We start from the raw sequence: 12,752 nt of genomic DNA, 5'->3' as shown, positions 1-12,752 counted from the left end.
GAGAGGAGAAAGGCACGGTCGTGGTGCTCACCAGAACGACAGGGCCACAGGGGCCGCCGCAGCTCCCGTCGCCATGGGGAGTGCTCTGGAGACTGCTTTGTTCGGCTGCTCGGGGAGCGCAGAAGGCCCGCCGGCGCGCGGGGGGCGCCGGGCCGAGCAGCGCGACGAGGACGCTGAGGTGGGGGAGGTCGCCGCACCTGAAATCTCCGGCCGAGGGACGAGCGAGGCATGTCACCCCGGGGCAAGCGGCGGCGGCGGCGACGCGAACCCACCTGATTCGATCCGGGCTGGGTACCTCAGATCCGGCGAGGAGAAGGCCGGATCCAGCCCTGGTGGCCGGCGGCGGTGAAGGGCGCGACGAGGTTTGTGGCCGAGAGGAGGTGGGAGGCGGAGGGGAAGAGATAGGTAGGTGGGCGAGGGAGGGGCGAGCTGAGTAGAGCAGGCCGCTGCCGCTGCCCGGATCTTCGCCACGGCGGCAGCCACCGGAGGCGCGGCCTGGGGGCGGAGGTGGATGGCGGCGCAGGGGTCGCCCATCGTGTCGCCTTGGAGTTCGGCCCCCAGCGAGAACTCTCTTTTGGTGGAGGAGCAGGTGATGAGTGTAAACCGTATGTGATAGTATTTTTTATTTTATAAAACTGTATATGGCATTACGAAAAGAAAGAAAAAGCTGTCGGTTCACGTATCCCGATGTCAGGCACAACATCTCTACCGTCCATATATCCGGCGCATCGGCCACGGGCGCCTGCTTTGATTTTCCGCGCCCTGCACCGCCCCTTTTCTTTGCTGTGCCTGCACCGCCATGCAGAGGGCCTGCTCCCCTGACCCCCTCCCTTGACCCCGTGCCTCCCTGCCTCTGCTGCCCTGCAGTGAATGCTTTGATTAGTTTCTGGAATTTTTGATCCTAGATACACTGCAAAGAAAAAAAAAGATTGTATCACTGATCATAATTTTATTTTATCAATACAAGAGAACTTTCATTTGTTAGGAATTAGGGAGGGGTGCCGATCAGAGGGGGACGGCGGCAGGAGGTGTCGCCAGGGGCAGGCGCGGCGCGCAGAAAACAACATAAGGGTTCGCGGGAACACATCTCGCGGCACAATTTCTTTTTTTTAATAAAAATAGAGAATAATTGGAGATGGACTTTTTTTTTGTCTTCTCATATCTATTTAAGGAGTCGGCAAACAACAAATTTAGAGAACAAAATATAGAAAACTCTTGAAGATACTCTTACAGCGGCGTTGTGCTGTTAGAATAGCCGGAGAAAAGAGACTTCATGCTATAGTAAAACTACAATAATGCTACAGTGAAGAAACCGAAGCCCTACTGAGCTACAACAAACGAGCCCTGAGTTGCTGTCTACCCACATATTTCGTTAGCAAATAAAATGTCAGATTTGTTTGGTTCATCCAGATCATTACCATTCCAAGGTTAGACTCACCATAAATTTCTTAGTCTACTATTTGCTTCGTTTTCGCAGCTGCGTTTGGCATCGAACCCCAAAAGCCCACAACTCGAACCCTCTCTCAGCCCCAAACCGAACATCCCGGCCCATGAGCAGATACCGTAAGCGCGTCTTCTAGAACACCCCCTCCCCTTCAATCTCGATTCCATCGCTTCCGCCGCTAGGGTTTTGCCTTGCAGCTTCCTCGCCACACCACCCGACCCACCGCCTCAACCCCTGTTCAACCCCGGAGGTCGGATCGATGGCGTCGGACGCAGCGGCGGGGAAGGACAAGACGCTGACGCTGATCAGCTGCGACAAGGAGAACTTCGTGGTGGATGAGTCGGTGGCGAAGGAGTCGCGGACCATCCTGCACATGATCGAGGACGGCTGCACCGACAACGGCATCCCGGTCCCGAACGTCAACGCCAAGATCCTCGCCAAGGTCATCGAGTACTGCAAGAAGCACGTCGCGGCGCGCCGCGGCGCCGACGCGGACGCCGCCGAGCCGACTGCCGCGACCAACAAGGCCGACGACGACCTCAAGGCCTTCGATGCTGACTTCGTCAACGTGGACCAGTCCACCCTCTTCGAGCTCATCCTGGTGAGGCTCTCCCTCCTGTTCTCTCCTCCATTCCCAATCGGACCTGCGATTATTTGATTAGATCTGTTTGTACCCTCTGAGGTTGATGTCCTGTTGCTACTTTGTTGTTGAGATTAGGGTTATTTTGTGCCGGAATAGGCCAATACTTTGCTATTGTATGCTTGTGTTGCCACAGTTTGCCTTCAAGCGTCCGTCCTTTGATTCTGTTTCACGGAGAGTTTTGTTGCCTCCTGGGGTTCATGGTCGCAAATTACTATAGTGGTGATGAATTTAGGGATGCAAGTGGGCTCGGCAACCCACTTACTAATGGTGTGTCTGTCACATGCTTCTCGTATGGTTAGGTCAAAAATATGTTACATTACATCTGAAGTGCGTTAATATGCCCCTGCTCGGTTGTCTTATTTTTTTCAACTTAGTTTTGTATTATATTGGCCAAATTTTGTGGTACCAGTCTCAGTGGGAGTGTCATCGACACAGTTACCTAGACTGAAATCTTAAGAACTATGCCAGTGGAGGGTCATGGTGATGACACTCCTCTCACATCTCATGACACTCCTTTCTTCTCTCTCCTCATGCTATTGGTATGTGTTAGAAAATTTAATGTCCATGACACTCCTATGATACTTCCATTGAGATTGTCCTAATTGCTCCATGTAGCGGAAGAGGGTCTTGAACAACTGTCCCTGTGTTCAGGATATTGTTACACTTGTCACGTTGCTGCATAGTGCAATATGCCCTTTTTGCCATCACCATGTGCAATATCGAGGTTGTAACTGAGTAGTGAATGTTTATTATAAACTGTTAATTGTTTTGCTTGAGATGTATGGATCCATGTTTTTTAAGATATGGTCTTGCTGTTTTCCATTGTGTAGTAACTGTATTCTATCTGCATCACATGATCAAAATTATGTTTACTTTAATTGTTCTATCATTCTACCATGCTTGCTGCACTCGTACAGTAGAAGGCATTTATTAACTTTATGTGTAATGTTAAGATATAATAGCAGTTTTGCCCTAGTTTGGTATATTTGTCTGGTCAAATTTGGTGTACATTGTAGTAGTTTATTGTGACCATATGTTTAGCCACTTCATTGTTTCATTTTATCATTTCTTGCCTGGCTTGTCCAGGTAGCTGCATTCATGAATGTTTGACAAGAATACCTGACATTGTTCTCTACAGGCTGCAAACTACCTGGACATCAAGGGGCTGCTGGACCTGACCTGCCAGACCGTCGCGGACATGATCAAGGGGAAGACTCCGGAGGATATCCGCAAGACCTTCAACATCAAGAACGACTTCACACCTGAGGAAGAGGAGGAAGTGAGGAGGGAGAACCAGTGGGCCTTCGAATGAGGCTGAGGCTCTAACAACAGCAATCTCCTATAACCAGGCCAGCGGGGAAGGTGTTATGTCAGGAAGATGATTTGGGATGTTACGAGCTTGGAGCAGCTATAGACTGTCTTGGGTTTAACAAATCGCGTAGAAGGTGTATGTAGGTTCGGTTGGCTGTGAGATTATTTGCTGACTCCTGTTATTTTGGTACCACTGGTGGATGCTCTCTTGGATCGTTAAGAGGCTGGTTGGTTAAGCATTGCTGGTTATTCTGAATTCCCTGTCTCGGATTTGCTGGTGGATACTCTTGTTTTTCTTTTGTTTTTCGTTTCGTTGTGTTAGGTTGTGAACTGTTTTTGACTTCCGCACGGCTGTGCGTTTGAGGCCGTCATTTCGTTGCCCCCAGTCAGGTGTTGTTTGGTTGAGCCCGCGAGCATGTGAAAGTTGTTAACATCTATTTTGCAAAGTCCACTACAGATGCTAAAGCAAGCAGCGGGATCTCGTACTTTTCTCATGGAAAGTTTATGTATTGATGAAGAATCTTTGAACGACACTATACAGAAAATGATGGTTACCAGATAATTTGTCTACAGGTACAGCTTGTGACATGTTTGACCACAAAACTTTCCTTAAAACAATGTGAAATGTTGCTGAAATACTCTTGTTTATCCAATATGTGGTTCCGCCGTTTCGTTCTGTTATGGCTTGCTGGATCTCAGAAGGTGGTGCCAACTGTTTTGACTTTGGAGTTCGCATGGCTTTGCGTTTGAAACCATCATTTCGTTGTCCCCTGGTAGTCAGGTGTTGTTTCGGTTCCCACAAGCTTTACTAGACAGAAAATGATGGTTGATCAGATAATTTGTCTACAGGCACAGCTTGTGACAGATTTGGCCACAACTTTCATAAAAGCAATGTGAAATGTTCCTGAAATACTCTTGTTTATCTATGTTTCGGTTGAGCCCGCGAGCTTACTATACAAAAAAAAATGTGGCCAGGGGGTGAAACAGCCCCACTGTATTTCATTAAGAGGAAGTAACAATGGCTTCTCCGCAGAAAAACTCCCGAACCCTAGCCCATGGCCACAAGAGCCATGCCTTGCGGTGAGCATAGCGAGCTTACTATACAAAACATGATGGTTGATCAGATAATTTGTCTACAGGTACAGCTTGTGACAGATTTGGCCACAACTTTCCTAAAAGCAATGTGAAATGTTCCTGAAATACTCCTGTTTATCCATTTGTAGTACATTCACAATTCTTATACAATATAATCAGCGTTGCAGTACTATATTGATCTCATCATCGTCTGAGCTGACTGCATCGAGCTCCACGATATTCCCTGGCGGATTATTCACCTTCCGTCTCTTGATATCTTGTTCTGGCTTCCCTAATCCCTGCTTGGGTGGTTCTTTGGCGCCAGATGATGCCGAACTACAAATCACAAGCTTGCTCATTTTGATGTCACTGATTGATAAAAAAATTAAGACCAATTAAGCAAACAATGGCACATTGTGACTGACCTTTTGTTCAAGCTGTACTTTGATTTCTGTTGGTTCGTGGATCCACTGCCTTTGACAGTTGCTTTCTTATTGTCCATATTAGCTGATTTATTTTATGCAGACAGGAGTTTATCAGTCAATAATAAGCAAATCTCAATACGTTTTATTTCATGAATTTGGTGCTGCATTCAATTATAAATACTCGCGGAAGGGGGAAAGTAGGTTACCTGTAACATGAGAAAGAAATCTTATACCCTGAGACTGGTTCTTAGTAGTCACTCTATCTGCATTGCTGCACAGAAAATCAGAATTTAAACATGACAACTCCAATTATTTCATACTATTCCAAAGGCTAGTGTAATCCTGCATACTTAAATCAGAAGCCAGTTTACATTCATTAAAGAATCCTGTAAGATATCACAATTTTAGGCAACACATTTCTGGAGGAGTTCAATAGATGCAACTAGAAAATTTCCAAAATGTGTAACTACAAAATTGGGATTATGCTTCCTCTTGATTGACAAGCTCTAAATTATAACAGCAAATGACCAGAAAGTGCAAATAACCAGTGAAATGACCATGATGGAAGATGGTATGGCAGCAAATGGTTCTTTCAGAAAGCACACCAGCAAATTTTTTTTGTAGTAATACACCAAACAGAATTGGAAATAACAGTAAATACAGACTAGTCGAATATCAGTTGCAGGAGAACAACCAGTAGACTAGCCAAATGGAGCAGATCAGATAGTGCTTTACAGACCTTAAAGCCCTTTTTAGCCCATCAATTGACATTACTTTCACCGGTTGGCATGGCTTTCTTGGGTTGGGTCGTTCTGAGGATGGATTGACCATGTAAATCCCTTCAGATCGGAGTTTTGAAGCAAATTGGAAGTTTCTGGTATGAAAAAGAACATTGTATAGAATAAAAAAACATATGCTGTGGAATTATATCAGGACAAACAAAAGAACATAAGATGTGGAGCCATTAAGGAAAGGCATTGTCTACTCCATTTTAAAGTTTTACTTACCCACCCTTAAGCTCCACTCTGCCAGTAGTGTACTTCTGTGATGTTTTCTGCAAAATGAAAGAAGCATAATGGAACATGTTGCATGCATATCCAATTATTCGTCTCAAATTCTGAATGCTGACAGTTATATCCTTACCGATGAATGAAATTTGCAATATGCTCCTGTGCTCCTAAAAAAGAGTTAAGGAGAATTCAGTAACATAATGGCATCTTTGAAGCATTCTTGTGGTTGAGGCATAATACATAGGAGATGTTTTATGCAGTCAAAAACAGTAAAAGCTCATTTTGCTAAGAGTCTGAATCTGACAGTAGGAAGTCAAGTCCATAGCCACACATGGAAATATGCCCTGCATTACACTTTGTGCTGATATCTATGAAGAGACGTGCTGATCACTGATCACAAAAGCTTCTCGTCACTTTTGTGTGCAATGTTGTTTCGAAAGTTTCCTAAGTTTAATGACAGTGACGCTATTACTTAAATGGCAAGACATATTCCCATAGGGTTGGAGATACGTACTTATTTATCGCCATGGTGCAAGCCACCCCGTCTTTCCTCTTCCCTTTGCAGAGACCAAAATCTGCTGCAACTCCCATCTTCAGCATCTGCCCCACTGAAGCAACACTCACAGAGAACCCTTTGCCCTGCACAACAACATCACCAACACATTGAAATCAGCAACAGAACCACTGAGCACAAATCACTCAAGCGATCATCAAGAACATCAAAATGCCAGCCGAGAGGTACCACATTGTCCATGCGGACATTTCCGTTGAATATCGCGAACACCGAACCCACTGCAGCGCCGGAGTAGTGGACGTGCGCATCCCCGAAGAGGAACAGCGATACCTCGGTCTCGTCCAGGGCGCCCATCTTCCAGATGCCGTAGCTGGTCCCCTTCGCGCTCACCCGCGGCACGCCCTTGTCTAGCAACACTCCCGCCGTCGCCCAACAGCCCGAGAACCTTTCGCTCCCCACAGAGTTCCTGCACACACCCAGGGGGAAAAGGCACTAAATCATTGGGCTAAAAACCTGAAAAATTCAGCAAAGGGGCGAATAGGGAAACGGAGCATCACTTTATCGCTGTGATGCGCACGAATCGGATGTCAGCGAAGCGGTTGCTGATCTCGAGGGGCGAGAGCATCAGGTGCTTGATGCGGAGGCCGGAGTACTTGTCAACGAGGGTTTCGGTGGCCTTGGGCCGCTTGGGGCGCTCGGGGAGCGGGGAGGTGGATTCGGGGGCCGCCTCGAGGTAATCCTTGACGGCGTCGCGGAAGACGGACATGTCGTTGCCGCCGGGCCGCGCCGTCCTTGGAGGTGTGAATGCGCCGCCGGACTCGGGGCCATCGGCCGCGCGCGGGGAGGTGGGAGGGGTCTCCGGGACGGCCTCCCCCAGGGAGAGCAGGAGGTCCAGGTCGTCGGCGGCGCTAGCCATGGTCGCGGTGGGGTGGGTGGGGGCAGCGGGGCACTGGGGTGGGCAATCTGCGCGTGCGAGGTGAAGAGGGGGGAGATGTAGATGGAGGAAGCGAGGAGGGAAAGGAGAATTCGGAGGGGGAGGAAGGGGATTTTTGGAGGGAAAGGCAGAATTTTTAGTCTCTTATAAAAGTTTTAAAAATAAAATCTTATTTTCTTCAAATAAGGGTGTTCCTTTTTTTGTGTTATTGTTCATGACTTAGTTCCGGTCTTCCTTTTTTTGTGTTATTGTTCATGACTTAGTTCCGGTCTTCTTGCTACTGACCATTATGTTAGTTTCATAAGAAAAAACTAGCAGTTCCTTCGGTTCGTCTTTACCTCTTTCTTGATTCTTTCCTGTTCTTTTCCAATGAAGTTATTTTTTATCCAAATACAATATTTACTGACACTGATTTCTATCAACAATTATCCTAAGAAAGAGCATTGCTGCAGGATCAAGGATACTAACTAGAGGGGGTGAATAGGTGGTTTTAACTAAAATCACAAACATTAAGCAAATTTATTTAGTAACGCAAGGGAACCCTTGTTTCGCTCAAAATAAATTGTAAAAATAAATTGACCAAAAAATTAACTGGGCACGAGATAAGAATTTTTCCATGGTGTCGATGACTTGCCAGTCACCCATAATTCACGTTGAGGTGGATTCAAAGCTTCAACCGCTCCTTTATCACGACTTCTCTTGATTTTGAGCCGGCTTGAATCAATGAATCTCTCCACACTCCGATTCCACTAGAGTTGTTTTTCACCACTCGAGGTGAGCACAAAGACCTCACCTTCTCCGATCCATCTAGAGAGCGGCAACTCCTAAGAGTAACAAGTCGATGAAGCTTGTTTGAACGACTCCCTAGTACCACAAAGTTCAAACTTTTGATATAGTTCACTAGGATGCTCTCTAGGATACTCTTGCACTCTCAATAATGCAACCTCTAAACACACACACAGAGAGAGAGGAGATGGCTGGCTCAAGTATATCAAAAAAGCTTTCCTAAGTGCCAAGAGACCTCACCTACGGAAAGGCATGGGGTAAATATAGACAACCCCTCGATATCCAACCATTACCCTCAAAACTCATGGAAATAGAGTTATCGCGGGTTGCCTGCCTTACAAAAATCGGACTATCCGCTATTCAAACCACCGTGTCAGAGTCGGCTGTTTTAGCTCTGGTGAACAGTCCGAGCCCATAGGGTGGACGATCTGCGTTACAAAACTCTGAGCACATGAGGACGAAAAACGTCTCCGACTAAACTTGAAGTGACCGGCGGACCGTCTGTTGTTTAAACTTTCGGGTTCTGACTAAACCTGAAGTCAGCTGGCAGGCCGTCCGCACCCTAGGGGCAAACTGCCGCTCTTTACTTTTTCGCTCCACTTAGAAACACAAAATTTCTGTCCAAGATTTTAAGAGATTTGCAGGCAGTCCGCCTCTCTAGATCGGACAGTCCCCTACTTCAAGTTAGCACACATTTTTTGAAGCAAGAGTTTGACATTTTTCAAACCCAGCCAGTCCTCATACATGCAATGCACGTGTTTGAGCAAAATGGTACAATAGAATTGTCAAGCAAACGCACATTGACCTCTCTTGATAATACATCTATATATATTCTATTAATCCGGTCAAATCTCATCACTAATCATCTTATGTCGGCAAAAGTAGAAAAATCATATCATGTACCTTTGCCTTGAGTATATCCCTCGACATCATTTCCAAGTTTCTTCATGGCATCAATGTATGCTCACATTTCTCTTGGACTAACATATACTCATTTCTTCTCAAGAAATTGGTAGTCTACAAACGTTGTCATCTCAAAACACGAAAGCGCGTCCTTCATCTGGCCATTCTCTAGCACTAGATCACGCCACATCACGAGCTTCTTACAAACCGTCGGATCGTGGCTTGATGTATCCTGCGGCGGCTGTATCCTGGGCCACGCGTACTAGAGCTTCAGAACTCTTCCAGAGGCATGTAGCGTCCGCTCGAGTAAATCAGCGCCTCAACGGTGACGTCTTAAGTCAAAGAGCCAAGGTCCAAATAGAATCAAAATCGCCATAATCGAGCCCTCCAAAGCAAGTAAGCAACGCACCGGCGATGAAGAAGAAAAGGAATCAAATCAGCAGATATGATAAAGACCTCTGTACATGTATTTATCTCCAAATATCCTGAGGGACCGAAAGGGCGACCAGAGGGGGGGTGAATGGGAGCCAATTGAAAAATCTTGCAATCGGAAAGATCGGCTTAGTCCCGAAGTACACGCCCAACCCTAGAGTCCTAGGCACAGTGTGGAGTAGCTATGGAGGAGCTACACCAACACAAGAAAGCCCTAGGAACAAACAAGATCAACGCGGAACCAATCACCGAAAAGCAGCGCGAGAAATAGAACGGTATAACTCACCGGTTGATCCGACGCACAGATTTGTACAGCGTCGGTTCAACCGATGAGCAGAGCCGGCAGCAGAGAGAAAAGTGAGCAGTGGTTGATCCGACGGAAGGGTTTGAACAGTGTCGGTTCAACCGGTGTTACACACCGGATGATCCGGCAAAATCAAACACCAACGCCGGTGCAGTTGTCCAGAGGGATCACAAAAATGAAATTCAACGCACCGGCGTTGGTGTTTGATTTTGCCGGATCATCCGGTGTGTAACACCGGTTGAACCGACGCTGTTCAAACCCTTCCGTCGGATCAACCGGTGCTCACTTTTCTCTCTGCTGCCGGCTCTGCTCATCGGTTGAACCGACGCTGTACAAATCTGTGCGTCAGATCAACCGGTGAGTTATACCGTTCTATTTCTCGCGCTGCTTTTCGGTGATTGGTTCCGCGTTGGATCTTGTTTGTTCCTATGACTTTCTTGTGTTGGTGTAGCTCCTCCATAACTACTCCACACTGTGCCTAGGACTCTAGGGTTGGGCGTGTACTTCGGGACTAAGCCGATCTTTCCGATTGCAAGATTTTTCAATTGGCTCCCATTCACCCCCTCTGGTCGTCCTTTCGGTCCCTCAGATCCATTTTCTACTGTACCTTTCTGCCCATAGTTGTTGGCGGTCGCCTCGGGCGACACGGCCTGCGGCTGCGGGCCTGGCGACTGGCGACTGCTGCGAGGGCGCGCGGGTGACCATCGACGGCAGCGTCCGCTGCAGGCACGCGCGGCCGAGGGCCGAGGCGGCCGTCGACCTCCACCTCCAAGCAGACCGGCGCCGCCCCTCTCTCTCCATTTCCATGGAAGCCACGCACGCTCTGCTCCTCAGATGATCGAAGGGGCTTCACCCATCCCCTCCCCTCTTCTCGACGCAAATACTGAATCGCACCTCCGCCTCCATTGACTACTAATCACAGTAAAGACACGGAGGAGGCCTGGACTATGGATAGCGGAATCTAGCTAGCATGTCGAAATAGGGCACATTAGAACCCAAAATTGAACGGGAAAATGGGAGAGATGGCAGTGCAACAACAAGGGGAGTAGTACAGAGGTAGCATACTTCGAATTTTTAATGTCAATTTTACATCAAATGTGACGTGACCATGAATGTTGCCCCTGAAAGGCTGAAATCCGATATGATTATGATAAGAGTATAAGACATAGATAAGAATCTCATAAACGTTGTCCAAATAGGTCAAGGTGTTGCTGCAGAAAAGTCCCTTTAATTTATATGAGACTATGCCTCTATATATGCTGACTGCTTTATAAAATTCAAGTCATAAAGGAGAACCCATATAGCCGTTCGTGATTCAGTATTTCTACCATCTCATTGCTGATTGGTATCAGTGATTGCATGGTCACGTTAGACTAAAAAAAAACGCGGCCGGGGTGAACGCACCCCACCATTTTCCATTAAGAGGAAGCGACTACAGCTTCTTCCGGCCGCGGAAAACCCCCCGAACCCTAGTCCATGCCCGAGAGGGCTAAGACTTGCGGCGAGCACAGCGAGGGAATTTTTTTACCCACGAGCGGAAATTCATCCCAGCTGGGATTCGAACTCACGACCTCATGGGAGCGACGCTACCGGATTGGGCTAGCCAACTCGGCCGCCCAACCTTTCGCCACATTAGACTATAAGTAAACACTTTCCGATTCTCATTGTGACAATGCTAACTCTGTACTTCTGTAGTCTGTATTGTAAAAAAAAATTTCAAAGCTGCTATTTTACTTAAGAAGATTACAATGAATACAACTCTGTTTATTCTGCTCATTTCAATTATCTTTCATACTGATACTACCATTCTGAGAATTAGAACATTCATATAATCTAGATACCAATTAAAAAAATATTCATATTTCTCAAAAAAAATTCATTGCTTTACGATTTTTTAATCATTATCAGCACTTCCAACTGTAGGCGCTGGTACAAGCCTACATTAGACCCTGCTTGCAGGACTGCAGCGGATTCACTTAGCATATCAACCTTGGAGCAAAGATTCCTTGCAAATTCCATAGCAAAGGGAGCAATCCTTCTGTGCGATGAGAGGTGCTGCGGAGATTTAGTTTCTATCATAACAAAAAGTCTCAGGTACAAAGATGAATTCTCTTTTGCATACACCACTGTTAGCTCAATTTGTAAAATGTAAGTTATAGTTCCGCTGCATAATTGGCTCATCTTCGGCCACAATCAGATCACCGCAGTTCACTACATATATAAAAAATCTAGGAAGGGGGCCCACAGGCGCAGCAATGCCGCACCATCTTTCTAGTTACTTACCAAAACTCGACTTAGAGACCTATATGCTTAACTAATTGGAACATCTACAGAGAAGTTGCTCAAACAATATGATAATCTTGGTGCAATGGCAGAAGTATGGAACGACCTAAGAAGAAAAGTGTATTGATCAGGCTATGGCCATTAATTTCCAGAAATGGCGATGCGCCATTGTTCATGTCTGCACATGATTGATGGATGTTTGTCGTAAATCACACTAAGATTTCATTTCAGTTTTCTCTAACTGTAATATCCTCAGAATTATATTTGAATCAATCAATTTGCATATAGCTGAGTTGGCCTACTCCATGGAGAGCGAATTATATTTGAATCAATCAATTTGCATATAGCTGAGTTGGCGTACTCCATGGAGAGCGCGGCGAAGCGGCACCTGGTTTGTACGTTGTAGTATAAATTAAACAGCGTATCAGCAAAAGACAGTAACCACAAAGTTATTTAGCCATTGAAGCAAGAGAAATGTTTTTTAAGGTTTAGTTCATCCCCAACCCTCCTACTAGGATGGTGTTCATAGCATTGATAAAGCTGCCACATAAGCAATTTGGTGACATGGCAAGAGAGTTAATGAGAAAAAAATATAGACATGGTTTCTCATGCAAGACACCATGTCTACACAATAACCAAGAAAAGGTGAGGAGTGATAGGGTAAGGCAAGGAGAGAGAAGAGAGAGGAT

The 12,752-nt window shown here is 46.3% G+C and overlaps 2 protein-coding genes across 3 annotated transcripts; one reads left to right on the top strand and one right to left on the bottom strand.

Moving 5' to 3' along the window:
- The first annotated feature begins 1,569 nt into the window (after positions 1 to 1,569).
- Positions 1,570 to 3,664, top strand: LOC120685632 (SKP1-like protein 1A). The gene is made up of 2 exons (XM_039967684.1): positions 1,570 to 2,045; positions 3,226 to 3,664. Exons 1-2 carry the CDS (start codon positions 1,704 to 1,706, stop codon positions 3,397 to 3,399), a joined length of 516 nt encoding a protein of 171 aa, XP_039823618.1. The 5' UTR covers positions 1,570 to 1,703; the 3' UTR covers positions 3,400 to 3,664.
- Positions 3,665 to 4,366: 702 nt separating this feature from the next.
- On the bottom strand, positions 4,367 to 7,416 carry LOC120685625 (protein MCM10 homolog). Of its 2 annotated transcripts, none has more exons than XM_039967666.1 (9): positions 6,979 to 7,416; positions 6,650 to 6,887; positions 6,422 to 6,546; positions 6,041 to 6,074; positions 5,905 to 5,951; positions 5,637 to 5,771; positions 5,104 to 5,168; positions 4,898 to 4,979; positions 4,367 to 4,808 (listed from the first exon to the last, which is right to left on the bottom strand). In XM_039967666.1, exons 1-9 carry the CDS (start codon positions 7,335 to 7,337, stop codon positions 4,649 to 4,651), a joined length of 1,245 nt encoding a protein of 414 aa, XP_039823600.1. In that variant the 5' UTR covers positions 7,338 to 7,416; the 3' UTR covers positions 4,367 to 4,648. The 2 variants fall into 2 exon arrangements, with proteins under 2 accessions (XP_039823600.1, XP_039823605.1); XM_039967671.1 differs by having other exon boundaries at positions 6,653 to 6,887.
- Between the last annotated feature and the right edge of the window lie 5,336 nt (positions 7,417 to 12,752).

The sequence above is a fragment of the Panicum virgatum genome, chromosome 2K (assembly GCF_016808335.1).
Source record: "Panicum virgatum strain AP13 chromosome 2K, P.virgatum_v5, whole genome shotgun sequence".
Taxonomy (NCBI): domain Eukaryota; kingdom Viridiplantae; phylum Streptophyta; class Magnoliopsida; order Poales; family Poaceae; genus Panicum; species Panicum virgatum.
The sequence above is the reverse complement of the archived record's forward strand: the minus strand, read 5'-3'. Positions and strand labels throughout refer to the sequence as shown.